Below are 25,704 nucleotides of genomic sequence, written 5' to 3'. Positions count from 1 at the left end.
AAAACCACGGTAAACACTTACAGGACATTAACATATAATACCAGAACAACCGCTGCATGTTTAAGTAGACAATGCAACAAGGTGGCATTGAAACTGCAGTACATGGGATATGAACTAGCTTACTGTGCATATCTTACCTCTGAACAGTAGAGAAAAACATAACTCTTTTATGAAGGCACTTTAACCCTAGTCAGGCGAAAATCCAGAGGGCACTAGTGCAGGCATTTATCAAATGCTAAGTAAGGACTAAATCCATTTGCACTTAAAGCCCCTTTAAGACGTGGACGACTTTACATTCACCTGATGGCGCCTCAACATTTTGTCAAGTTGTGCCAAAGAGCACCTGGTCAGGTTTCCGTAATGCTTACAACATCAATCTCGCCAGGTCTTTCCCACATCTTTGGGATGCAATAACATGTACATAATAGCATTTGTATCTCAACAGTTTAGTTTCAAAAGTGCATTAAGATTAAAATGTTCCTCTTTTAATCCTCTCAGCAGCACTATAAAACAAACAGAAGGACATACCGTGCAGAGAAAACTAAAAATTTTTTTTCCAACTACTCCACTAAATAAAGACGAGCATATTAAAATATGCTTGTTGCAAAAGTGGAAACATTGTGTGTATACTGTGGTTTCCTCCATCGCTGACATGTCCGATCAAACTCTCTGCGTGAACATTAACAAAATTAACTCTTAACAGTATGATGAAATGATGTTTGAAAAGGGCTCAAATTACTACCACCCCCACAAATGAAGCATTTATTTTATTAGGTTTAATGACATGTACAGGGCATCAAAGGGAAAAAAAACTATCAAGACATCAAACACGTTTCAGATAAATCTCCGCCCAGTTTAAAGGTCAAGCTCAAATCTAGTCATGACATCCCGTTGCAATGTTAGGTCGATACCAGTCATCTATATAAAAGAGAAAAACAAACAGCAATACAGTTTAACATGATATTTTTTACCAAAATCAAATGAAATGATACAAATGGATCACTGAAACAGATACAGAAGGTACTCACTGCTTCTCGCTTGCGACGTTCCTGCGCTCTTTGGCGGGCCCGCTCTCTTTCTTTATCTAAAGACGACTGTGTGATTAGAGGTCGCCTTTTTTTAGACCTTTGCTGTTCAACATGTTTGGGAGCATCCAAGGGACCTTCTGTGCAAATACTTCCAGGCAAACCCGAAACTTCCTTAACAGGCTGTGGGTTTTGTTCTGATTTACATGGGACTTGTAGACTAGAAGGAGAATACCCAAGTTACTGACTTTGCTCTCTTTAAATCAATTATTATGTTTTCAGAGAAAAAAATATATATCTTGGCTTATAGCAACTAATACAGGCACTCAGTAGTTTTGGCATCTTTAAAACTTTGGCCAAAAGGCAACAACTGTATGCCTGACAACTTAATTAAATCTACCTATTAATTTAAATTCACATCGAATGCTTTAACTATTAACTGTGTGAACACCTGGTCTTTTCAGGAGCCTCGATCTTTTTGCTTTCATCCAACAATTTCTTTTTCAGTAGTTTTTCACGAAACATCTGGAAGGTCCCTTTTGAGGAATTGTTTGGAGGTAGCATCACCCTCTCTCTCGGTCTTCCCAATCTCACCCAAGGCTCGGTGTTTTTCACCACAATATCCTAAGCAAGGAAAATCACAATGTTTAGATACATTCACTTCAAACATTGGTGTGCATTTGTTGGCATCAACCAGCTAGGTTTTGGCCACTAGAGGGAAAAAACACAAAAAAAAGTTAAGTTGTAATAATTTAATGCCTTCTGGTGGTGGAAACACCACATTTGAAAGTATTTGCACCACTTTCTAATGAATAATGCACATAAAAAGCAGCACATCCTTGAACATTGATATAATTTCCAGCTATATCAGCACATAAAAGTAAGATAAATGATCATGACAGTTTTCTGGAGTATTAAACCAACCTTTTTGGGAATTTGGGGTTTTTCACCCTCAGCAGATTTACTCGCAGCATCAGTGTTAGGCACATTAATCAACTGCTTGTCAGGAAGATCTGCAGTGTATCTGAAATCTGCAATAATAAAGTTAACATTTCCTAACATTATGAAGAAAACGGTAGTTTTTAAAGATGGTGATGTAATAATAAGTGATTTAAAGCGACTTACTGGGTGTTATTTCGTCTTTGGATTGCAGAGGGCTGTCTCCAAGAGGGGACAGCACTGGACCCTGCAGGAAAAGCAAAATTTTGTTTAAAAACCATAGCTTTCAACTATGACACATGGAATGGGTGGGTGCAGTTTTTTCCACGTGGCTAACTCATGCACTCAAATTATGAAGGCTCCAAATTGCTGAGAAAAAAAACCCCAAATAAACAAAACATATCCCTACATAATGCAATAGTAAACTGCTGCTGGGAAAGATGGCAGATTCTGCTAGACTACACGTTCTTAATAAAGGTCTCTTCATTATCATTTCAGGCACGTTATTTTTTTAAATCAGCTGCTGGTACTGACGTTGGCCTGTTCATAGTAGTTGCAGCACATGCCTACACATATTTCCTAACATATGATAAAACATGTATCTAATATCTACCCCAAAAGCTGTTACAAAGCAGATTTTGTAAAAGTTGCCTTTGTGTGCAGAAATGTGCCTTTTTTGACGTACCTCAAATCTTGCAGCAGCCCAGTCCAGTAGCTCTACGGGAGATCCCATGGGGGATAAAAGTGCAGACAAATCTGGACAAACAGTAAATTACAGGAATTCATTCTCAACTCATTACAATGACACAAGAAGCAGATTTCTGCACATTTATTTAAACACATGTGCTACTATTGAGTAAAACCAACTAAAGGCAAGCATGAGTATTATATTCCAAACCAGGAGCGGGGGGAGGGTAAGGAGGCGCTAGTTCTTTGTCTGGCCTACCAGGTAAATGGGTGGTGGTAAAATCAGATAACTGTTACTGTACTTTTCATGGTGGGAAAACTGTTAGTCCTGAGAAATAAAGAATCTTGTGGAAAGATCTTTTCAAGAGGCTGGTAAATCTTTTTTTACTTTTGGACAAATGTTGCATTTGTAAAGACAAAAACATTACCTGGAGGCGATAAAGTGAAGTCATCAAAGGTTAGCGCTGCATCGTGCTGTGCTGGATGTCCTTCCCTGTTTGCTTTCTTTACAGACTGCCCATTAGCAAGAAGCTGACTGGTCTTGACGGATGCTTTCGTCAAATCTGCTCCTCCCAACATCTGTTTACCAGCAGCATGTCTCACCTTTGACACAAGAAATTACAGTCTTACTTATCAATGTAACCCGCCAGCTTACATTGATCTATTGAATAAAGAAAAAAGAGAATCTTTTTACCTTTTTGTTAACCTTTTGGCAATGGTCTTTAGATTTCCGCTTCCTCTTTTTCAGCACTGAAAAACATTGACAATAATAACTCATTTTGTGCCATAAATTGGAAAAATAAGACACCGTGAAATTTATAACAATTTGCTTTTCACACAACCTTCAAGAAAAGCTAAATAGTTCCAAGTGTTAATTAATTATTCATTTTTTCACCTGGACTTTTAAGCAGGTGGTTGCCCAAATAGGGTTAATGAAGTTTCGCTAGCTGGTATTTAATGATGTGCTACGTGATCGCTAGCGACACAGCTACGTTAGCATAACATAAACACAGTGAAGCTGGAGGATGAATGCTAACTTTTTCCCACTCGATAAAAGTTAACGTGAGGGTTCCCGATGGTTAGGGACAAATGCAGTCGCATGGCAGGATGCTGTAAATGGACCAAACTTCAGTCAGGAGAACAAATGAGATAATCCATCTGCAATACGAGGTTAGTCATTAATATACTGCTGCATGGGCTGGGCTGTAGTTACATCGTAAGGTTTTAAAAACTGAGCTTTGAAATGAATAGCGGTAATAAAAAGCGAGAGAGGCTGACAGTGATCACTGACTGTTTTTAGGGGCTTTTTGAGATTAAAAGAACAAGATACAAAGCATTAAAACGGGTTAAACAGCCTTATTAAACGCAGGGTAGTTTGGGCCCAGAAGCAGGACTCATCATGTCATCATTTAAAGACTGGATACCTAAAAAAAAAGTAGCTGGTAAGCATATGATTAGACTTTTTACTTCTTTAATTTAGGCTACAGCCTCTTAAAGTTTCCTGTTCAAACATCATGAAAAAAGAGCTATTTGAGATATCTTGGCAGCATAAAATAAGAATAGTTTGTTACATAAGCTCTCATTTATTTTTTCCTTAAAAAAAAAAAAAGAGAGAAAAAAAAGCAATAAGACCCTGTCATCAGAGAGAGCACACATGCCTGACTGCACCAATCGCCCATCAGAGATGCCGTTTTTCAGCCTCGCATAAATTTACTTTATGAGTTATGCTTTTTCTGTTTAATGGCACCACTATTATGCAACACACTTCAGTGCCTACTAAAACAATGAAAAAAAATACCCCCCAAAAGACCGAGACTTTACTGCAGCTGTCATTGGTACAAACATGCAGGACTCATCCATGTCAGCAGATTACAAAAAGGTGTGTATGAAATGTAAAGAAAAAAGAAAAAAGAAAAGAGACCTTTATAATTGAATAAATAAATAAAACAAATTAATGAAAAAAGGCACCCATGTAAGAAAGAAGGGGAAAAAGAGATGGAGAAGCTGAAGACAGCACCAGACCTGATTCAGTGTCCCTGGCATCACAGGCGGTAGAAAGACTACTCGAGCTGCTGCTGTCGGATGAGCTGCTGCTGTCGGATGAGCTGCTGCTGTCGGATGAGCTGCTGCTGTCGGATGAGCTGCTGCTGCTGCTGCTCCCACTTGAGGAGCAGCTGAGACCAGGAGAGGCCACGACTTGAGCTGTTAACACAAGACTGACATTTTTACACTGTCTCACACGTGGAAGTACCATTGCAACAAATCTGTTTCTTACCTGATGACCTCTTTTTACCAGTTAAGTGCTGGTCTTTGCCGACAGTCTGAGACGTTCCGCCATACTTTAGTTTTGCAGTCTGGATTGCTCCTGTGGGCTTGGGTCTTTTTTCTGAGAAGCACGACATACAGGTCATCAACAACAGAATTTAACATAACATTGTTTTTATTGTTTAATTATTTTGCTGTAAATACTATAATTTTATCAGTTTGTGTTGATAAGTAGAAAAATATCAGTATAATTCCCATTATTTTCCAGACTGGACAGACTTTTTTTTTTTTTTTTAAATCTACTCTTCAGCCATTTTTTGAAAAATTCATGCTAGATACATTTGTGGAGCAGAATTTTGGTTTGTAACTACTGAGAATATTCATATAGTGCAGCAGTCTCCAACCCCCGGGCCACGGACCGGAGTCGTTTGGTACCGGGTCGTGAGGCTCGGGTGTGAAATGTATGTTTTTCGGGGTTTTTATTGTTTTTTAGCGTTATTTTGTTATCGTTTTTATCGTTAACTCGGTCTTCCTGGGTCTTTTCACTTGTGTTATGAATAAATCTTATTTTCTTCTGTACCGGTGCTAGTTTTATTTTGTTGTATTTATCCACGACACCTTAAAAGCCGGAGTTTATTTATGCTACATGATTCCATACATTTTGCCTCATATTTTTGATGTCTTCAGCGTGTATTTAAAAGGCAGAAAGTAGTAAAAATAAACAAAAGCCATTAAATGAGTTGTTGCGTTGTGTCCAAACCTTTGACTTGTACTGTATGTATAAAGACAAGCATATACTAAACCTAATATTTCTTTTATCATTACTGGACAGATTTTGACTGCTTGACCTGATAAGCAAGCACTGTCACTGTAAAGACACTTCAAGTTTAGCAGACTAACTTGTATTTTCTGATTAAGTCACGCTGTACTTACTTGTTACATTCTTGATGGATTTAGTCAGACACTCTGCGACGAACCTCTGCAGAGCTCGCAGTGTGGAAGACTTGAGCATGTCAAAGTCAACTTCAATCTCCTCCAGAGTGGAATCTCGCAGACAAGACTCCCTGGTGTGGATGATTTTCACCAACTTGCCCAGTTTGTCACCAGGCAGCTTGTTGATGTCCAGTTTTAACTGTTTCTTCTCCTGGTAAGTAATTGGTGCCAATGGGGCTGAACCCTCATCTTTCATGGATTCACGGAGATTAGGAGGTCTGGTTTCTTTCCTATACATACATATGAAATATTTATGTTTAGTTTATATAGTAGCATACACAGCCCAACAGTTTATGTTAGGTAAAAAATACAAAAATATTGATTGATTAAGTGGGGTTCACTTACAAGGAAGAGCTCCTGCTGGGTGCGATACTTTGAACAACAGATTTGTATTTAAAGGATTTGTTCTTTAGTTGAGCTATATCCTTTTCCCTTGATCTCTTTTCCTTCTTCAGCTTTTCTCTCTTCCTTGATTTCATCATGGGATCCTGGACAAACTTCTTCAGCTGCTCACTGACAGCCTTCAACTGAAAAGCGAGCCATTTAAGTTAACTATAGAGCACTGAAGTAATTTATTTCTCAAAGCTTGCTTGTTACTGTGTGCGCAATACTGACCTGATCCTCCAGATTGGCAAGCAGAATGGCTCTCCCTTCTGATGAAAATTCTTCCTCAGATGATGAGCTTTTGCTGTCAGAACTTTCTGAAGTTGACAGACTTCCATTTCGGTTTCCTTTTCCCTTTTCTTGCTGATGTGATGTCTGATAGGACTCTGCTTCATGGGGAAGCTTCAGATACCGGGCCTCAAAAACTTCCTGTTAAAACAAAATATTTTTGCAGTATTGTTAGCAATTACACCAACTGTAATTCGTCAACTGACATAGGTTAGTCTATACAACTGTTACAGGGGCATGTCAAAGCAAGTTGTATTTGAAGGCCTTTTGTTTTGTTTTTTGGGGGGATGATTAGTGGCAAAAATGCTCCATCATGCACAAAGAAATTGTAAACCACCCCTATTGTACAAAAAGTGCTCATAATCACAGGATAGTTAGACAAGCAAAGACACTTTCCTCCTAAAAGTCCACACTAGTTTTTTTTTTTTAACATTTTGCAGCTGCAACTATGTGAAAAACTATTTATCTGGGGGTGTTTTTAGAGTTCAATTTAAACTGGTTCAAAAGGTGTATGTGTGGAACAAGTTACTGCTAAGACGCACTCTAACATATAATAAGCATGCTGTTGTTGTGCTTCTGTTTAGTGTCTTGTACATGTGGCTCATGATGATACAACACTGTAAACGGTTTCAAATCATATAACACTTGTTAACGGCAATGTTCTCAGAAGTCAGCAAACAGCAGATAAATCACTTAAGTGGGAATCTGCTCAGGAGGAGGAGGAGATTTCAAGTTTAGCACCTACAACACATTTGCTTTTTAGGCCCAGAGCCCCATCCCCGGAGGAAGCAACCAGCAGCAATTTGGCAACCAGGGATAACAGGAAGCCGATGCCATTTTGCAAGCTGAGGTGTGCGGGTACAACTTTAAGGCATGTAATTAAAAGACATATCAACTAGTGACCAACAATAAGCAACCAACCAATGTCGGACAAGTGAATTTCATTCGATGTGAATGCGGCTTTAAGGACGTGCAAAATGCATGTGAAGGTAAACATAAAACATAACTTACATTTAAATATTGTCCTACTGATTTAAGAAATCAATAAATTGATAAACTGTACCTGAAGTTTTCTTGCCATGTGTACCACCTCATTTGAAGGTGGATTGTATTTGTAACAGTTGGAGAACATCAAGCGAACATCGGCAGCAAACACTTTTGCATTTCCGTACTCTCCTTGATCCATCTTTTTCTGAGGAAGTAACATTTTTGTTGAGAAAACTGATCTACCATATACTGAAAATCACATTACATGCTTCAGTTAATCAGCTCAGACATTTTACCTTGATAGTACTCAGGTCCATGGGATGCTTGATGATATCATGGTAGTCATGCAAACCCAAAGCAACCGCATCGACTGGCACATAAAAGGGCCATGCATATGCAGAGTGCCTCTTTGAGAGCAGCTCCTTCAGGATATCATTGCAGCATCTGAGCTGCTCAGACAGTCTGACCTTCTTGGCCTCAATGAGAGGCAATTCTTTCTTAGGACGCTTGATGGGCCTTCCACTGCCTCTGTGGGAGATCAGCATACAAGGTGCTGAATGTTCAGCAGGGGAGACTTCACTGCTGGTGATCACTGAGGTGGTGGTGGGGTCTGCTTTCCGCTTGAGACCTTTTTTGCTCTAGATATTAAAAAAAGGAAAAAAGCAGTGGGACACAAATAACAAAAGTGACATTTAAAAGTTTGTTTTAAGGCACAAAAACAATCAGTAATAAATATGATTAATAGCTTCTGACATCATTCGTTAATGATGATCATCTATATGCGATGATGCACTTACTATACTAAATGCATGCACTGTTTGAGGTCTTTGGTTAGACAATCGCATAAGGAACCGTTACTAGTACAGCTAAGTTTATGTAAAACGTTTATCTCACATTTTACTTAAATAGAACACTGCATGATTTTATGTATATTCTGAAAGTTGCTCGCAAACCATTTCAGTGCTTAGTGTTGAGTCAGTTTGTGCAGAGAGCTGGATGGGTAGGCTCGACTGACGGACATCTGGAGGAATGACTGTCACAGTCTGCTGAAGAACAACCTCTGACATGAGGGATCGGTGCTTTAATGCATCTGCATCACAGGTGATAAAGTTAAACATGAACAAAATTTTATATGGTGAACAAAATCAGTGCAATTTAATATCTTCCTGTGGTAACATCGTAATATCATTTTTGAAGTTTCTCTTTCTCATTTAAAATTTTACAAAAATTATAAGACAGGACAAAATGACCCTGCATTACTAGTTAGGAGCATGCAACATACCTGCATTAGAGTGTTTCCCTTTTTGTAGGTCCTTTGTAGTGACTTCTACCACAAACTCTTTCTGAGGCATTTTAGAAAGTTTCTGCAGAAAAAGCTTTTCGAGGGTTTTTGCCATAAAGACAATATCATCCCCAGGCTGTGGAAAGACAAATGATGCATTAAATAGGAAAAAAAGGCAAATGTGCTTTTGTGACAGTTTAAACTGCTGAGATGCATTCCAATACTGTTAAGCACCAAAAGTTACACAAAACAAAAGTGTGACTTTGTTATTTTTTTGTCCAGCTTTTTTTCATTGTAGGACTACTTCTGATTTTTGTACATCTTGCTTCTGTGAAGGAATATGAAATGTGCTTTGTGGTTATATTTTGGTATCATACAGCAACATAACTATTATCATCTTACCTGGTTGTACGCATAGCAGTTGGTGAACATAATATTGAAGTCTTCTATGCAGTCAACTGCTTGCCAGTAGTAACTATTCTTTAGCCGCTTCTTAATGGTGCCAAGATCCATTGGATTTGTAATAATTGTATAATAATCCTGAAGACAAAGACATGAACATGAAAACATGCCTTTCTGAAGTGTGGCTCATGAAGACAGTTTTAGGTTCAAACATTAAATACACATGACTGCAGTCTTACTGCAGTGCTACAACTACAATTTTACTACTTACTGGGAGACACAGTGCCACTGCATCCACTGGCTGATAAAAAGGCCATGAGTATTGATGCCTCCATAAAGCTTGGAGCGCCACCTTCTCCAGATACTGTAGCTGATTGGTTACACGTCCAGGCCTCTTGGAATTTATGACCTCTGGTGGAGGGGGATTTCCACTCACAGGGGGGCCGACGTTCCCTTCAGACATTGCGATATCCAAATTGCATACAGGGGTAAAGCCACCTGGAAATTGCTTTGCAGAAACTCGATGCTCGTACCACGTTTTCCTACATGTCAAGTGAAAAAAGGAAAGCATCTGCTGATTAAACCAACAATAATATAACAAAACTACTTTACTACAAGAATGTCGCAAACTAGTCTCTCGACCCCCTAAATTCTTAAAAATTTATATTGAGCATTAATACTCCCCGTGACTGCTATAGCATTCATATTCTTGATATAAAATTGAAGACATGCCAAATACATAAAGGTAAAATTAAGTATTGAACATGTCACCAGTTTTCTAAGTAAATATATTTCGAAAGATGCCATTTTCATGAAATTCCCCCAAGATGTCAGTAACAATCCATCCATTTCACACGTGCAAAGAAGTCAAACCATAAATATCCATAAATTATGTGTAATAATGAGAAATGACACAGGGAAAAGTATTGAACACATGAAGAAAGAGAGGTGCAAACGGGTATGGACGTCATGACCCAAGCTGAAATCTATCAGTAATTAGAAAGCAAGCCTGCCTCTTTATCAGCTGATATTAATTTGCAGTCCCAACTGAAGGCCTATAAAAAGAGGTTTCATTACCAAAGTATCACGCAGCCAATAAATAATATAAAAAAAAAGAAAAAAAAGAAGTTGTAGTAGTTGTAGTCATTACACAAGAAACATCCCTTGATATGTAAAACTATTGATCGCACTTAAGACCTTTGCAACCTTGTTTTTGCAAAACATACTGATGGCATCGTTTACAAAAGAATTTCTAAATGAATGAAGGTTCTAGTAAGCAACGTTGTGGCCATAATCTGGAAGTGGAAAGAACACCATTTAAACATGAACCAGCCACAACCAGGTGTTCTTGGCAAGATTTTAGACAGAGGAGTGAAAAGAACGATCAGCTGTCCAAGAGCCAAGGATCACTTGTGAAAAGACCTGGAATCAGCAGGTACAATGGTTCTGAAGAAAACAGTAAGTAATGAAACGAACTGCCATGGCCTGTATGTGCATTTACCATGGAAGACTCCATTGTATGATGAAGCACTTTTAAATTTTGCTGAACAATATTTATACAAGCTTGTGAAATACTGGGGAAATATAGTGTGGTCAGATGAGACCAAAATTGAACTCTTTGGATGCCACAATACACGCCATGTTTGGAGGTCAAAGGGCACTTTCTATTAGCCCAAAACACCAATAGTAAAATCTGGAGGTGGGGATATCATGGTGTGGGTCTGTTGGATGGAAAAAATTACCAAGACATTTTTAATTAAAATCTGTTTCCATCTACCAGGATGATGAAACTGAAACAAGGGTGGACATTTCAGCAAGACAGTGATACCAAATGCAGAGCCAAGGAAACTCAATTGGTTTAAGGAAAGAAAATTAAGCTGCTTGGACGGCCAAGCCAATCACTCGACCTGAATCCAAATCTATGGAAAGAACTAAAGGTCAGAGTTCAAAGCAGGGGCCCAGGGAAACCTGCAGGATTTAACGACTGTGTGGAAGAACAGCCCCTCCCTTTTTTTGTAAAAAGTATCAAACAAATTAAGTTTTCAAAAAAATTTCATTAAGTGCGTTCAATACTTTTCCCTGCGTCATTTCTCATTTTTACACATAATTTATGGACATTCATGGTTGGATTTCTTTGCATGTATGGACTGGATGTGTTGCAAATTTCTGGTGAGAATTTCATGTCAATAGCACCTTTAGATATATCTTTATTTAGAAATTTGATGAAGTGTTTGATACTTAATTTACCCACTGTATGAAAAAAAAGATAAAGCTGCAAAGGATGAATCTTTTTTCTCTTAAAAAAACCTTAATATCAATAAATGAGTCTAACAACTATAGTCTCTTCAGCAGAAAATGAGTATGTACAAACACTTCTTAGATTTATAGCAGAATCAAAACAGAAAAGAAATATTTGTTGTTGTTTTTTTTTAAATATTTCTTTAAGAATGGAAGCTTAGGAGAGGCTCATTTGTGCTAGACACATGTAATACTGCCATCTACAGCATCTCTCCAAAACTGCTCCAGTGCACATTTTACTTCAGATGAAGCAACAGTATGTTTGCATCCTTTAAGTACACTATGTGGGTCTGATACGTTGGGGTATTGTTACCCATCCTTTTCAATCATACATTAATGAGCATTCTAAATAGTTAAACATACACTGGATTACTGGAAATGGTCTTATTAATCACTTAGTTGCGGTTTCCTTTTAGTGCTGGCTGCCAGCAGTTACTCAGGGCCTGTTCAAGTTATTCAGTGTGACACTGAATTCAACATTAAAAAGAGGATAATGGCTTCTACAAACATATGTACCATAACTGAATTTGTCCCCTCAATGTGCTTGGGAAAGTAATTTGTAAATGTGGTGACTAAAGATCTGTGTAATGATGATGATGTACAGATTCACAGTTGTAAACTGTGTGCTGAAGGAAATATGTTGGATTGCAAATTATACATGTATAGGTGACAGGATTCTGGATTTTGCTCATGTTTGCAAGCTAAGTATTTCTCTGCTGACCTCCTTTGTAGATAATAATGATGATTTGAACCAAACACCCAACATTCCATCAGCATTTCTGATGAGGCAGTAGATGGATCAACAGAAGATCCAGATGCATCTCTGAGAAATAATTTAATTGCATGATTTTCAGATACCGTTTATCTGCAGTAGATTAAAATTTTTTAAGGCATTCACGCCTTTTGTTCTTTACTGGTTTTATTTTCTCTGACACACCAGATGCCAAGTTATCAGCCAACAGATCACTGGGAATTACCTAGTTTGATTCCTGGTCAACCTGTGTTACTTTTTTTTCATAGATTAAAGTGCTTCACGTCACCTGCTTTTAAGCAACGAGCAGCCAAGATCTTGGAGAGATGCACAGGAGTGCGTCTCTCGCCCTCTCTGTCAAACCAATAAATGGCAGGCACATTTAAAAAACCAGCTTCAGTCACGCCCACCGGTTAGTCCGCCTGCCTGCTAACCTTACCAACAGTCGGTGTACTATACCAAATAAAATAACCACAGTTGCCGCGTACTAACGGAGCAATTTAAGTAGTAGCATTTTGTATTTTATGCACTAACAACCTTGATGATGTGCTAATGCTCCCGGATGAGTTTGGTCGTCAGCGCTAGAAAGTTAAACGCTTTGTATTTTTCATCTCTGCACATTTTAGCAGTTGAATCTTGCACAAAAAAAAAAACAAACCTTAACAGCTAGTCTGTAAATTATTTTCTTCTTTTCAACGCAAGTCGCTTTAGGCAAGCATTTAACGCGGCTAAGCGCGCTAATAACCGAAGAGTTTAGAAGCGGTCACGTTTCATTAGTCTTCCTATCAGTTTGATGACTTTTATATAAGTCCAACATATTGGGAAATAAAAATTCACCAACCACCATAATACAAGTTTGCTCTGGTTATCATCACTACTACCTTAGTCGTCGTCTTTGTCGTACTAACAAACATTACCTTACGAGATTTCGCGGAATCCTGCGTTCAACTCTTCGGTAGTGGACGTTTCTAAGGCAACCACTTCAAATTTATACACCTCTGCTCAAGACTCCAGACTTGATTGGCCTATATTCTACCTACCTACCCGTGTTTTTCTTTGAAATAGTTTTTAAAAAATGACATTAAAATCACCGTCACACAGCCTCCTGCAAAGTGTTTAGCTAACTGTTTTTCTCTTTAAACCATGAGTTACAGATTTATGTTGAGCGTTCCCAACAAAATGGTAACTCGATAACATCCCAGTACATTATCGGTTGCTTCCGCTGAGCAACTCCTGCAAATAATAATGCCACTCGCCTGGTTTGTGAGCCTGCGAAAGCAGGCTGCGGACTTGTGGTAACTGTGGGGGGAAACGTGTCTGTGGCTCACCGGGAACACAAAACCGGGATCTGGGCGGAGCGATGAGTTTACGGGCTGACTCAGAAACGGGAAATTTGCCTTCATTAAACAGAACTAAGCTACAAAACAATTCTCAGCAGCGAACATCCCTTGCGTTACGTCTACTTGATTTATTAAGCGATTTTGTCTATCGTCTTCGTGTTTTTTTTTAAAAAGTATATTTATAAGGAAACAACTTGAATTACGCGCCTTTACTCAAAGTTTTCATTTAATTTTTTTTGTACTTTTGAAATGCAACGAGACATTATAATTTCTAATCAATAGTAAACAGTTTTAAGGGCTTTTCTTAGTTGTGAAAGGAAAGTGGAAAATATTAGAGGGCTTGAGGTGAATGTGACTTTTACAAGGATCACCTGAAGCAGACATAATTTTACTTCCTGCGAAATAGAAACAGGCCTTGAATTTAAGTTGAAGTTGAGTTAACATTTAAAAATAACAAAATTGGTGTTATTAAGTACGAACAATTAAAATAAAACAAGCCTTCAATGAGTTTGAGTGTGTCTATGCAGTGACAATAAAATTGCCAGGACTGGGTCAAATTTCTTCATTGTGTAATGCCATTTAATACAAATTTGTCCAGAATTCACCAAACACCCCCCCTTTAAATATTTCCAATCTTGTGTTTAAAATGAGTTTGTGCCAAATGAAATGCTGGAATCTAATTACCCCTATTAAAAGGTGGAGGCTGTAGGCTACTATACCACAACAAGTGGATTGCTGCTTCTTTGGTGGAATTTCTTCTTCCTGCTGCTGCTCTTTTTAATGAAAGGAAAACTTTGCTCTTATAATTCAAGTGGTGCATGTTTTAAATTTTCAATTATTTCATTAATTAATTTAGTGGCAATATTCTTTCTAATTATTCCTTTCCTTATTATTGAACCTGAATGGTCAACTCAGTGCTTTTAGGTATGTAGACATGGTGAAGATGACCTGCTGAAGTTCAAACTGAGCATCAGAATGGGGAAGAAAGGTGATTTAAGTGACTTTAAACATGCATGATTGTCGGTATCAGACAGGCTGGTTTTGAGTATTTCAGAATCTTTTGATCTACTTTGATTTTCGCTCTAGGATTTACAGAGAATGGTCCAGAAATGTCAAGTGAGCAGCAGTTTTCTGGTTGAAAATACCTTATTAATGTCTGAGGTCAGAGAAGAATGGCCAGACTGCTTTATGCCTATATAAAACAGAGGAGCTACATTAGCAAAGTTCAAACTGGGTGCCACTCCTGTCATCTAAGAAAAAGAAATTACGGCTCCTGTTTATACAGGCTCCACAAAAACTGGACAGAAGATTGTAGATCAGCATTGTTTTGCTTTGTTTTATTACATTTAGTAGTTTTTTACTGCCTTTGGCATTGTAAACCTACCACCACTTTTTAAGTTCTTCCATGTTAAGTACATTAAGTTTGCTTCTAATGAAATCTGATATATAGAAAAAATTGCCACTGTGATTAGAAAATTGTGAAAAATTTACCTGGTCTAATGAGTTCCAATTAGTAGTGGAATATTCGGATGGTAGAGAGCATGGATCCATCCAGCCTTGTATCCATGGTTTAGGCTCGTGAAGGTAGCATAATGATATAGGGGATATATTACATCTTGGACTCCTTTGTACCACGTGGTCATCATTTAAACTCCATGGTCACCATGTTGCTGATGCTGATGCTCGTGCTATCCCTTTTATGACTTCAGTATAGCCTTCTCATGGCTGTTTCCAGCAGACTAATGCACCATGTCACAAAACTCAGTTAATCTCAAATTGGTTTCTTGAACATGATGAGTTCACTATTCTGAGATGGCCTCCTCAGTCACCATATCTCAATCCAATGGAGCACCTCTGGGATGTGGTTGAGCAGGAGATTTGCATCATGGATCTGTAGCTGCAAATCTGCCGCAACTACACAATGCTATGATGTTAGTATGGACCAAAAACTCTGAGGAATGATTCAGTTACCTTTATCATCTTGTTAAATCGGTACCATGACGAATGAGTGTAGTCCTGAAGTCAAAAGTGGGAACAACCTGGCACTACCAAAGTGTACCTAATGAAGTGGCCGGTGAGTGTATTTGTGCATGCATTTTTATATGTATATTACCTGTTTTCTTTCTAAGGTAATTTGTAAAATATTGTATTTTTAAGTCTTTTAGCCTGTCAGTAAAAAGGAGTATAAAACTAATTCGACATTAGTCACTTGCACCTTTTTTCCACAAGATGGAGCCATGGCCAAAAATGTGTGGTGAAATTATACAGCTTCGAGTGCAAAAGGAGGCGGCATGTTGCTTTCCTTTATGTCCCACATACCCACAAATTATTTAACTGGAATATTCACGTTTCTGTTTAAATGTCATTATGAAATTATTGGCTGTCATTTAAACATCTGGAAGTAAACTCAGAACATAAACATCAGTTTGTTTTTTGGAGGTTTTAGTTTTTTTTAAAGGCTCACTTGTATATCTTTGTAAGTAAAAGAGATTTTTGACTGCAGTCTAAAGTGAAAACACGTGTTTACATGTATATTGTAATTTATATAGCATCAAACTAAATTTAAATGCAAGAAGTAGACCTTTTAGGAACTGAGGCAGAAAGGGGTGTTAAACAGTCTTCAGTATACCAATAAAAGACCAAATGCAAGGAAGTTCAGAAAGTGAAAGGTATAGGCAGGCAGAATGAGTTTTGAATCTGAGCGTAAATACTGACACAGTGTGAGTTCCCCTGACAATTACCGGAAGCTTGTTGAGAAGGGAGGAGGTCATAAAGGAAAAGGTTCTGCCCTGCCCATGTTTCAAAAGTGAGGAGAAACAACGGGTATTTGTTTTTGAATGAACAAACATAAACTCAAAAGAAGTGAGGGAACAGACACTGTTTACACATTTAACTGCTTCTAATCAGAAGTCAAATAGCTTTAATGCTACTTTATGTTACTTGAAAAGTACTTGTCATATTATTTTCAGGAAAGGCTGATTTACCACATTCCAAACCTTTAGTGATCCTAGGTGACACATTGTTCTGTATTAGCTAAGCAAATGTTAAATAATCAGGATTAACTCTAATTCAAACAACAACACATCAAGACAGACATGATGGTTAATATAACTTACATTAATATCAAAATGACTAGAATATTTCCATTTTATAAAATTGAGTATTTATGCATTAAATACAATTTGATAGCATTATTACTTTGCTTAAAACTTTTAATTTATTTACTTTTTAAAATTCCCACCTAAGATGATCCTAAATCCAGTAGCAACTCCAAAGCTATAAGGCAATAAATAATATTTGGCTCTATTCAGATGACAATAAACGTCTTTTCCCTGTAATTCCAGTGGGATTCTAACCCAAACTTCATACACAGCGTAAATAAAAGCCTGACAACAATCAGCCAGGAAATGATGATCTTATTAAAAGTGTTCTAATTCTAAATCAATTGAAAACTATAGAGTTGAAATATAACCATGCTACATTAATTTTATTCTCAGTAGTTGGGCTGAGAATGTCTCGTGTTTGGTAACCCTTGAAAAATGTTGTCGGGTTGCCTTTTAATAACCGATATGGCCTGTTCCTGGAGCAGGGTTTAGTAAAGGATGGCACTTTTCTTACCTCTGCTTGTGCTGCACGTATTACTATTTTTTAATGGTCTAACTCCTTCACTGAAGAGCAGAAAAACATGCTGAGCAAATCCCTACTTTGCTCTATACCATCCATAAGAGGGCAACAGAATCCATATTTTTATTATGCTACACTTTATGTTGTGTTAATAAAATGCAATTTCTTATTTTTCACCCTATTTTTCAGTCCAAAATGGGAATAAGAAATACTTATTCCCATTTTGAAACTTTGAACTAAATCTACTAAATCTCCTGTTGTGCATCACATTTAAATTGAGTGACAGAAATCACCACAAAACTCTGTTTTTCTAAAGAAAATTGCAAATTACAAGGAAATCTCTAATGCAACTCTGGTAAAATGAAAGTCTTTTAATAACAGATATGAGATGATCTCTAAGAGGTCAACAATTTTTTTTCCCAGGTGACCTTTAAACTATATGTGAGATTGACAGAATGTATTTCTTATGTCTTTTTTGTTTACCTTTATTTAAATAGTTAAAAAAAATAACCTGGAAAAATTTGAATATAATTAAAATCTTTGAATAAACAACAGACTAAATGAAAGTCTAAACTTTTGAGCACATTGAGGGACTTCAGAATCTCATATGTAAGTTTACTGGCCATGCCCGAAGGGAGAGGTGCTGCCAATCTGTCTGGTTGCTTAATAGCTACGTTAAATTAACATTACAAGAAGACTTTTACTATGCTTTCACAGCTGACTACTTTGGAGAAAAAAAAATACATGTGCAGATTTGTGTGTTCACCTGCTGCATTATTGTCTTCATATGTTGTTACCAGATGGAATATCCATTCATCTAACTTAAGATGTCTGGAGTGGTCTAGCAGCATTTGGTTTGGTTTTAAAATGAATTAAAAGCAATAGGCCACATTTAAATAGAAATCAGATGTGTTTCTGCAATGATTTAGGAGAAAACCCCCAGTTTTACCATAAAACTAGTGCTCTACAGTAAGCCCTCTCATCTTTCCTGCTACTGATAGGTATTTGAAATCAAAGTGAGAACATGTGAGATGCTGTCCTGGTCAGTAGTCAAAGACACCGTGCTGTACCAAGAGCCAGCTGGAATGAAGCTTTAACGTTGGCTTTGCCTTTTTTTTGTGGCCTTTGTGTGACTGAGAAAATGTGGGCCAGAAAATCCCTTTTCACTCTTTCCATCTGATAACACACTGCAATCCAAGTCAACAGCAGTCCAATAACAACCCTGCCCTGCTCAAACGTTTGGAGTGTCCAAAAACATTGCTGAACCGAGGACAAAGCAAGGGGGACTATCGCTGTGATAATAACTTATTCTTTTCATTCAAAAAAATATTGTTTCAACCCAATTCAAGATAAAATATTATCAGAGAAAAAAGGCTTGTCTTGCATAAAGTACATCTGATTTTGGTCTTTTTGCAATACTTACAGAAGCAAATATTTGACCCTCTTTAGAACAGTGGCTATACCTGTACAATGGAGGCGTCTAATTGTTGTTATATTTCTGAGATGACTGCTGACAATATTGACTACTGAGATGCAGTGTGTTTGAAAGTGGGGGTGTGTTGTCAGGTGAAAGTACACTTCATAAAACCTTCATTGCTGTTCCGTTAACAAAGGAAAAGCACAATACTCTGAAATACTGATATCATATGTGTTGTAGTTCTACTTCACTACTAACAGTGTTTTGAGACACTTATTTTTTGTGTTTATCCACCTTGTAAAGGACACTGAAAAGGTTGCGCTTTAAACTTGACCACTTTATATTCTGCATATATTTATTACTGTCTTCATTCTGGCTTTGAACACATTAATCTGCTTTTGTTGTCTTTTGAAAGATTACCTTTGCCATAAAAAGGAAATGATCCTTCCAGTATAAAAAGAAAATCATTGTCTGTGTCCTTGAAACATCATGTAAAGAAGCCGAACAAAAGAGTTTATTATGGGTAGTCCATTACTTAACATATCTGTATATGTAATTTATATTTACTTGTAAGAATACATTAACCACACACAGCAGTGATAGAAAATAACAATACAGCAAAAATGAACATGTTCAAGCCCAGATTGTCTAAAACTGTAATTTTTCTTTTGCGTGTAATGCAATTCAGCCAAGATCACTTATTATTTCATGCGGTGACACTTGGTGGCACTCAAAGTAGAGCAATATTAGTGAAAAGCATGGTTGGTCTTGACAGGTAGAGCAATCAACTGGGTCAATAAAGAGTCAAGAACGGGAGTTACATTAATGGAAAGTGAAGAAGCTTCAGATTGCTCATATCTTTGATGCACCGTTACACTTTCTATTCCCCTTCATCTCAGCTGTATTCACAACCCTAACACAGTGTAAATAAACAAAGTGGAACACTTTAACCGAGACATGCATATGTATGAGATGTAAAATAATTTGATCCCTTTGAGCGTTTCCTTGTCAACTCTCAAAAGCAGCACATCAGTGTGTTTTTGTGTGTTTTCCACAACAAAAGTTTCCTTCCCTCTTGTCACAGGTGCCATCTCATTAGTGGTGAATCACTAAGCTGACATTTATGTTGTACCAAGTCACACAGCATCTCCTTTTTGCTGGGAGTCTGATATCACAGCAGAGCAATTCGGTGTTTGTTTAGCAGCGTACGAGAGATTTCACACGCAGGAATCGCTCCGCACACAGTTTAGTGCTTGTGATGGGGGTTGCAGGGTGCTGAAATAAAAAGGATGTGACAAAAAAAATTCTTGTGAGAGCTGTAAAAGAAAACAAAAACAAAAAACTTCCTAATATTAGAAACCGCTTCAAAACATTTAAACATACAAATGACCGAGATGATAAATATGAAACTAATACATAAGAATACTATCTTTATTTCTAATGAAATGATCACAATGACAGGCAAAAATTAAAAATGTTAAATAAAAAAAAATAAAAATAAATAAATAAATATATATATGTGTGTGTGTGTGTATGTGTATGTGTATATATATATGTATATATATGTGTATATATATGTTTGCTCTACTTCACATGGAAAACAATATTTCACAGAGTGGAGAAGGGTTTTTTTGTGTTTTCTTTTTGTCATTTTGCTTTACAAAAAGAATTTAAAGTATGTAGGCCCAAAGGCATCACATCAGTCACACTGTAACCTCTAAACTGTCTTTGTTTGAGGGCCTCTGGTGGTCTTTGATCACTATCTGGTGACACCAGATCTCCCATTCACCATAAAAAACATTCACTCCGGTCAAATGGCACATTTAAAGTAAAACCTCAGGACTTGATCTCTTGACCTTGACCTCTGCACTGATGGGATTTGATGGCTCTGTTATGCTTTTGGGGCCTGTTTTGGTGAAATGGGTTCCTTGGTCCCCCTAGTGTGAAGGATCCTTGTAAATAAACACAGAATTTGACTCCCTGTGATGAAACACATGTAGGAGGATAACTGCCTCCGCCCTTAGGCCATGAGCGGTCACTGAATGATTTCATCAGCATGAAAGTTATGTGCCATACCTACCCTGCCATCCGTCCTGCGTCAGCTGGCCTAAAAGCTGTTCTGGGAAAATTTGATAGCCTGATACTTTCCCAAAACACTTCCCAAAACTGGATTTTCTTTCATTTGTCACTATCTTTAGGCAAAGAAAACAGACAAATTACTCCATCAGTGAACATCTAATGTCTTTCCTGTAGTAGTAATTTTTGCTAAGTAGTCATCATCATGTGACAATGAACTAATTCAAAAAAGGTAGACAACTTTATGTTTTTTTGGGGTGAGAGACTTCATGATATGTTTAGTGACTGCATCTTTAACCCAGTGGGCATTTCAGACACTGTGCAGTGCAACCCGTCACTGCTGCTCTCAATCTGCTGATGGTAATTTCCTATCCATTACACTTTCAGAGTGTTTAAATAAATAATAAACCCAAACTGAGTGCATATGGTCTTTTTCACAGCAGACATAGTAGGAAATAGTAGGAAAAGCATAGACGTTCTTCAACATTAATGATGGCGCTAATGTATTCAAATGCGTAATGGTCCTGAACATAAAGCAGCTAGAATAGAATTCAGCTGTCATAACAGCATTTTTTATATACTAGCTCCTTTGATTTGGCTTAAAGTACAATCAGGTTGGATGGTTTGTGAATTCCTCACATCGCATTGCAGCGATACTGTGACTTTTCTGTTTGTATGCTTTTTGGATAGTACACATGCAAAAAGCATACACATCAGACACAGATTGGATAATTTAGACATTATTTGAACTGTACAACTATTCCGACAACTTCTGGATTTCCTGCAGCAGTGGTCTTTTCACAAAAATATTATTGTTCTTTAGCAAGTCACTGGAATACCAAGTGCCACTTGGGCTTGCAAGCTGCATCTGCTTGCAATCCCAAGTGTCTGCCATGTTTGTCTCAGTTAAATAAATATTGCCAAAGTTTGACCTCAGTTTAGTTAAAGCATATAGATGATGATGGTTGATTTAACAGTCATAACATGTCTGATTGTTCTATTACTATATCATATGTTATAAATCATGGTATTTTGTAAAATTGTAATTGCACAATATCCTATACATGGAGATTTTTAATAAACTGGACATTAGATGCCAAAGGATTACACAGAAACACCCTACCGCCAAACACCTTGCAACACAATTATTTTCATGACTCAAAACAAAGTCCTCTTGCTGCAGCAAAAGGTGCACATCAAATAGAAGTCTTGGTTAACCAGATATTTGTATTACCTGTCATAATAGGCCTCCATGTGGATAAGGATAACTCTGTTGGCCTGTGTGGTGAGATTAACCTGAAGCAAGCCTATACAGCCTATACAGTTACAGTCTTTATGTTTCATATGGGACTGAAGGGTCCTTTTGAGATATTAAAGTTACGCACTCTCACATTCGGACTTAGATATGTGCGATCACTTAAGGACCTTGTGATCCTCCTGCAGGAGCTCCTGAGCAGACCGTGCACCCTGCTTTGGGAAGCTCTGCCGCAGCAGCTCAGCCTCCTCCCTCCAGGCCCCGCCCCCAGATGAAGCCCTCAGTAAAAAGGCAGACAGATAGTAGTAAACTGATAGAAACTTTGAGCGAGTGCGGTTGTTTGAACACAAACTGATAAAATATCCCGTCGACATTGTTCTCTGTGATTTTTTTTTTATCTACTACATCAAAAATAACTGCGTGAATGTGCAGCCGAAATAACGACTTTGATATCCGCATCCAGCGCTGCGACCTCAACTTCAACCAAGTTTACTTGGGCATTTTCTGAAGATTGCATGGTATGTCCGCTTGTTTTCAAGACCTAATTCTTTGACTAGATAACGCTTAGCTTTTGTCCAGAAGATAAGGTTTATGTAAAGAATGTCAGGCAGCACTGTGGGTGCGAATCCCTTGAAAATGCTGTTTACAGTTACAGTGTACTTAGCCGCTCAAAACTCCAGCAGAACATCTGTCATGATTCCGCTGACATGCTCTCCTGCTTTCTCCCGCTGTTGTTGATTGTTAGCTACGGGCTAACAGCACAGAGCTCTTGCTTAAATTCTCTTTGTTGCTGGTTTGGTTGTGTTTCATAAGAAAGCTGCTTTAAAGAAAAGCACAGGTAAACATTGAGTGAAGTATTCCCTTCAGAGTGACAACAGCACGATACTGTGTGCGCGCGCGCGCGCACGGGTGTGCTTTCTCTTCTCACCCGCGCGCTTCTGTGGGCACAAACGTGACTGACAGTGCAAGAAGTTTAGAGAAAAACTTAAGAGTGTCAACTCGTGTCTTTACACTGGATTAAAATGGACAGGACTACTGTGGCAGTCACGGTGTACTTGTATGTTATGGTTGCTCATGCTTAGGATATTTTCTCTATTCTTTTAGCTTGCTTTAGCTTCACACATCCAGATGGTGAGTTCAGGGATATTACTGCAACCACATATATATATTTTTATTATAGATGAATTTGTTAAAACTCCAAAATCATGAGGTATTTTATTTGCATTTTATCTGGACAGCACAGTGGTGAAGCGGTTAGCCTCACACAAAGAGGGTTTCTGGTTCGAACCCTCTGGCTAGCTGGGGCCTGTCTGCAAGGAGTTTGCATGTTCTCCTGTTTGCATGGGTTCTCTCCGGCCTCTCCGACTCCTTCTCACAGTTCACAAACATGCCTTTTATTTTAGGCTGATGATTCTAAATTGTCCATAAGTGTGATTGTTTGTTTATCTTTCTCTGTGCTTGTTTATCACCCTGTGATGGACTGGCAATCCCTCCCTCTCAGTGTCGGCTGGCATAGACTCCAGCCCCCTTCTGTGCTACATTGGATAAGGATTAATGAAAATAAAATGGAAAAATGGATGGATGTTTACATAAATAGATGGAACATTTTGTAAGCCATCTTTTAAGTTTTACGACCAGTCTGGAGATAAGATCGCCAGTGCTGTCATAAAAAGACGTTTTTAAAATGTTTTGTTGATAGAATATTCAAGTCTGTTGAAGTTTTTGTTAATCAAGTGGCTGAAAATTCATTAATTATAGTAAAACAGAGTTATTGCTTTTACTTTGTGCCAACCGATTGTGTTTACATGGCACCCACCAAAGGTCCATTTCAATGCAGGATAAACCCTGATACTGTCTAAGGGGAAAATGAGACATTGTGACATTTTATCTGTAACATTAATACATTAACAGGGGAACAGTCTCAGATCAAAACTGAGAAAAGTCTGCCAGCTGCTATACAGAAGCAGTTGTGGCTTACTTTACCAGCTCTATTTGATTAGCAACAAAAATATAGCTTGATGTCACCAAAAACACAGTACAAGCTATCGCAGACAGTTTTGCACAACCTTAAGACAATCTTCAATTTTTGAGGGGTATCGGTATCGACTTTGAAATTGCAGTCTCGTGACAGTCCATAGACACTGAAAGTGCAGAAGAGCTCACTATAGTTCTTTCAGAAGCTCATATGACCACATGATTTTCAAAATGACTTATGAGTATTAATCCTGAGTATCTTACTCATACACCACAAGATGCACTATATAACACAGACCTCAGCCTTTGTGTTATTGCTCTCTTCGCGCATGGCTTTGCGATTACAAGAACCCTGTAAATGCCCTTGGGTCTTGACATCGCTTAACTGCAGCGTATGCATACGTGATGACACAGATATAAGCCAGGCCTTTAACACTTAACTGACCACAAGTATTCAGCTTGGTTTCACTGATGTTCAGTACGTTCAGTCTGGGGTCTGCATGCTATAATGTACTTTCCAGATTCTCTTTGAGGGAAATACTTTGCTCGGCTTAGACAGTCAGGGTTGAGAAGAAGTCACATGAGGTGATTTGAGTTGTTGCTGCAACAAAACCATCACCATAGCATAGAGTTAAAACCTTCTCCAACCCAAAACAGCTTTAAAAGGCTATGACTAAATCTTTTGCACATAGGTTTTTAGAAGCTGTTTTACCACCAGCTTTCTTAGTATTGTAACCCAGTGCAAATGTGATTCCAACCATAGATACATCAAAAGAGCTACACACTGTTTTACGTAAAGAAAGTCTCCTTTGATTTGGTCTTTGCTTCCCAAAAGGTATTGCAACACAGTTTAGCTTTGTTTAGTCAGTGAAGAGATGAAGGTCAAGGAGCGGCATAAATCAAACAGAGCGCTCTGGTTCTCACTGACAAGCTGAAAGTGTAATATTTGTCATGATGTTCCAAAATGACTTCCCAGCCCTTGCAGCTGCCACACAGTGAAAGGCCCTTTTGTCCTGTGCAAGCTGCTTGCACTGCAGAGTGATGCACCTCAGTACTTTGTGCATCACTTCCTATATACACTGTATAGCTCACCACAGGTTATATAGATGCACATGTGTTTCTTCCACACAGCTCTATACTAGTTAGAGACAGTGCCTTTAAAGTGTGAGCACCTGCAGTTCTTGTTACAAGACTTCTAACATGACAACAGTTTCACTTTTCTTGCCACAAAGAGTCAGACATCAATCAGAGAAGAAATTTGCACAACTTTTTCTGCGGACCATATCTTTCTAGAGACATGTTTTGATTGCATCTACAGAACATACCCACATAATAACTGAGAATTAGAAAGAGCTAAAAGGATTCTTCGGAACATGGTAAATCTTTCAGAAGTCCACGTTTTAATCTTGATTTAGCCTTTGAAAAACAACGAGCTGGATTATTGGAAATGGAAAAGCTTGCTTTCATTTGGATATATTAGGTTCCAGTGTACTGTTTTTATTAATACTTGTCAGAATGTAAGAACAGCATGGCCATGTGTTCCTTATCTGCTCTGCTGCTCTGAAGTTGTTCTGTGCTTCTCTGGTCTGACTCTTATAATGCACTGTTTTGAAGGCATCTTTCTGCTGCTGATACTGGAATTTATAACCTTGATAAAAATGCATTAAAATATACTTGTAATAGCCGTGTCTGCGGCTGCAGATATCACACAGTTGTT

General features: G+C 38.0%; 2 protein-coding genes across 6 annotated transcripts in view; one reads left to right on the top strand and one right to left on the bottom strand.

Moving 5' to 3' along the window:
• Window positions 1-750: 750 nt before the first annotated feature.
• Window positions 751-13,767, bottom strand: brdt (bromodomain, testis-specific). Of its 4 annotated transcripts, none has more exons than XM_085448141.1 (20): window positions 13,630-13,767; window positions 9,524-9,794; window positions 9,253-9,390; window positions 8,851-8,986; window positions 8,522-8,658; window positions 7,865-8,206; window positions 7,645-7,773; window positions 6,525-6,722; window positions 6,255-6,436; window positions 5,850-6,139; window positions 4,927-5,037; window positions 4,674-4,853; window positions 3,346-3,401; window positions 3,080-3,254; window positions 2,650-2,720; window positions 2,151-2,211; window positions 1,950-2,056; window positions 1,477-1,649; window positions 1,029-1,245; window positions 751-918 (listed from the first exon to the last, which is right to left on the bottom strand). In XM_085448141.1, exons 2-20 carry the CDS (start codon window positions 9,713-9,715, stop codon window positions 856-858), a joined length of 2,958 nt encoding a protein of 985 aa, XP_085304267.1. In that variant the 5' UTR covers window positions 9,716-9,794; window positions 13,630-13,767; the 3' UTR covers window positions 751-855. The 4 variants fall into 4 exon arrangements, with proteins under 4 accessions (XP_085304267.1, XP_085304266.1, XP_085304265.1 ...); XM_085448140.1 differs by lacking the exon at window positions 13,630-13,767 and adding an exon at window positions 13,558-13,623; XM_085448139.1 differs by lacking the exon at window positions 13,630-13,767 and adding an exon at window positions 13,183-13,485.
• An 8,518-nt stretch (window positions 13,768-22,285) lies between these two features.
• The window catches only part of tgfbr3 (transforming growth factor, beta receptor III), a 70,642-nt gene continuing 67,223 nt past the window's right edge, over window positions 22,286-25,704 (top strand). For both annotated transcript variants that reach the window (XM_085450001.1, XM_085450000.1), the window contains exon 1: window positions 22,286-22,531. The gene's annotated coding sequence lies outside the window, so the exon portion shown is untranslated. The remainder of the gene's footprint in view (window positions 22,532-25,704) is intronic.

This window comes from Copadichromis virginalis, linkage group LG23 (genome assembly GCF_057382275.1).
Source record: "Copadichromis virginalis isolate Kocher_CV1m ecotype Utaka linkage group LG23, C_Virginalis_male_GT1.1, whole genome shotgun sequence".
In the NCBI taxonomy this organism is placed as follows: Eukaryota; Metazoa; Chordata; class Actinopteri; order Cichliformes; family Cichlidae; genus Copadichromis; species Copadichromis virginalis.
The sequence above is the reverse complement of the archived record's forward strand: the minus strand, read 5'-3'. Positions and strand labels throughout refer to the sequence as shown.